The sequence below is a fragment of the Ipomoea triloba genome, chromosome 1 (assembly GCF_003576645.1).
Source record: "Ipomoea triloba cultivar NCNSP0323 chromosome 1, ASM357664v1".
NCBI classification, from domain to species: Eukaryota; Viridiplantae; Streptophyta; class Magnoliopsida; order Solanales; family Convolvulaceae; genus Ipomoea; species Ipomoea triloba.
In genome coordinates, this window is record NC_044916.1 from 16,968,821 (window position 1) to 16,971,764 (window position 2,944).

Below are 2,944 nucleotides of genomic sequence, written 5' to 3' on the forward strand. Positions count from 1 at the left end.
GTGTAGTTTGATTGTATAATAATAATAATAATAATAATAATAATAATAATAATAATAATATTTTCTCACAACATCTTCAAATTCTAATTTACAATATAACAATTTTAAATTAAAAGCTTAAATCCAAAAAAATTCTTAAAAATATTACAAATATTACAATAACATTCACTTAATAAAATGTTAAGCTTATTCAAAGCTTACATACAAAAAACATGATTAAAATATTACAAATATTACACTAATATATACTTAATAAAATGTTAAGCTTCTTAAAAGCTTACATCCAAAAAACATAATAAAATATTATAAATATTAATAAAATGTTAAGTTTATCAAAAGCTTACATACAAAAGCCACCATAACATACTAATTAATAGTACAACATTCACAACCACGAACAAAGTCAGAATGCATCCAACATAGTCACTATGTAGCAAGAAAAGCCCTCACCCATTCTAATCTTCGCTCCGGTGGAAGGCTAAAAAACACAAGCATCTTATTTGGACGGTCAGGAAGTTTAATCAAAGCCATCAAATATTCTTCATTTGATAATCCATCAATCTGAATTAACTCTTTATCTAACTGTTGCACTTTTTCTTGAAGAGTTAATTCAGTTCCAATGCTCTTGCTAAGTTTATCACCAACCATTATCAATGTTTCACTCAACATCATTGCCGCATTATGAAAGGATTGTGAAGTAATTGATTCATCTCTATCACTAATCTTTCTCTTCCTTCTTCCACCACTAGATAATGAATCTGAATTTGATTCACTTCGTGCCCTATTACCTAATCTGAATTTCTCTAACACCACACATAGTTTGAAAAAGGTTTTTCTATTCATCCTAAGTAGTGAAATGCATGACTCATCATTGTCATATACAATTCGTCTCACATACTCTCGTTTCTCATAAAAATTAAGAGAATAACGCCTATTAATTCTTGGCCGGGATACAGTTGATGCCATCAAAAGTAAAAAACTACTAACGGTAGTATACATCTTCAAGAATAAAGTCAAAGCAGCTGCAATTCGTTTTCTTCTTTCATCCATTGCTATTCTTGTTATCTATAAACAATAAAGTCAACAAAATGCTTGCTTTATAAACACACAAAGCAATATCATACATAGCATGACTAAAGTTATATTACCCACAAAGACAAGATCAAAAAAGCAAGTTACATTACCCACAAAGTTACATTACCTCTAAACAAATGAAGAATTACATCCCTAATCCCTAATACCTACTGAGCAGTATGATGTATAACCATACTCCTAATACCTACTGCTCATAGTTCAAACTAAAAATTATGTGATCATGGATACTACAGTACTGCAATTTCATATATGTATCCACACTACTTTTGTATGAATCAATTACATTACTACACATATACCACACAACTGCAATTTCATATATTACATATACCACACTACTTTTGAATGAATCAATTACATTACTACACATATACCACACTAGAGCAATTTCATATATTACATATACCACACTACTGCAATTTAATATATTACATTACTAATTAATTACATATGGTAGTTAAGAGAGAACACAGAGACTGGATATTGTATTGTGTGCACGAGTGGCATGGTCCAACATTGTTTCCATACAGGTTGTAACCATCCATTATTTATAGTACATTAGTCATTAGTGTATTTTATCAAAGAATACAACTAAGGCATTTCTACATGATAAAGGAATCCCACTGCTGCATGTGTCTTCACTGTTGCATCATTATATGAATAGTATTCAAACTAAAATTACTACTAATTAATTAATTTTTATGATAATTTGGAGTCATTTAACTAATAAGGAGTATAATAATTTCTGTGATTCACAATCAATCCTAACTAGCATTTACAAATGGCGTTGGTCTGCTGGAGCTTCTTCAGAATTTTCAAAAGAACCATCCAATACACAAAATGAAAAATATGAATAAAAAGTCCAAAATTTAGCACAAATGTAAAGTTTGTAGTGTAGAAAAGGGAATAAAAGCACAAAAACAAAATAGAATGAAAATCTGAGTGAAAATCTAGAAAAATGAACAAACCCTAGATCCAAATTCTATCAAGAAGATATAAAAATTAAGAAGTTAAACAAGAGATTAAGAAGGGAGAGAGCATTTTACCTGAAAAATTTGGAGAAGGAAGCTTCAAGCCATCGCTATCTTCGATCCTCTGGTTTGTCTTGCTGCTAGAGAATGGCGTGAATGTGAGATGAGAGAGGAGTGAATGAGGCGTGAATAGATGAGTTAATTATTGAAGGGTAAAAAAGTCTTCACCTAAGCTCCATTCTCCCCAAACTCGCTGAATTAAAATTCGAGTAAATACCCAAAATGATCCCTCGACTATAGCATAATTCACAAATTGGTCCTCGACTTATGATTTTAATCAATAACATCCATGACTTTCCACTTTTTACCCAATGTGGTCCTCCGTTAATAAGGGCGTCAACTCGCCGTGAAACACAAGGGCAGTGGCGTAATTTCACAAGCTTCCCACGTTCTCCTTTACCTGTTTCGCTAAGTATAGTATGGATGCCAAAATCCCCAAATCAGAAAACCTAATTTGATAAAAGCTCTTCGTCGAAATCCCTTAATTAAACAAAACCTAACCTGTTCCTCTTCGTCGAAATCCCCAAATGAACAAAACCTAACCTGTTCTGTGTATATCGTCGACATCTCTTGGACTACATGGCGTGGGTAGGAGCACAAGGTCGTATCAACGATGGAAGCTATTGTCCATGTATGTTTTCTCTGCGTTCTTCAAAGTCGAGATTCTGTAAATGCTTTTGTGAACACTTCAATTTATATATGGTGACTGTCAATGGTGGTTGGGGACTATGGGGACCAGTGGGGGACCAGTTGGTAGTTTTATTGATGAATGTGATGTTTATATGTGTTCTTTTTGACAGTAAAGTAGGCTTTAAGCA

General features: G+C 32.4%; 1 protein-coding gene across 1 annotated transcript; it reads right to left on the reverse strand.

The window, feature by feature from the left end:
* Positions 1 to 222: 222 nt before the first annotated feature.
* Positions 223 to 2,270, reverse strand: LOC116020915. The gene is made up of 2 exons (XM_031261486.1): positions 2,142 to 2,270; positions 223 to 1,065 (listed from the first exon to the last, which is right to left on the reverse strand). The coding sequence occupies exon 2, from the start codon at positions 1,048 to 1,050 to the stop codon at positions 427 to 429; it is 624 nt and encodes a 207-aa protein (XP_031117346.1). The 5' UTR covers positions 1,051 to 1,065; positions 2,142 to 2,270; the 3' UTR covers positions 223 to 426.
* Positions 2,271 to 2,944: the final 674 nt, after the last annotated feature.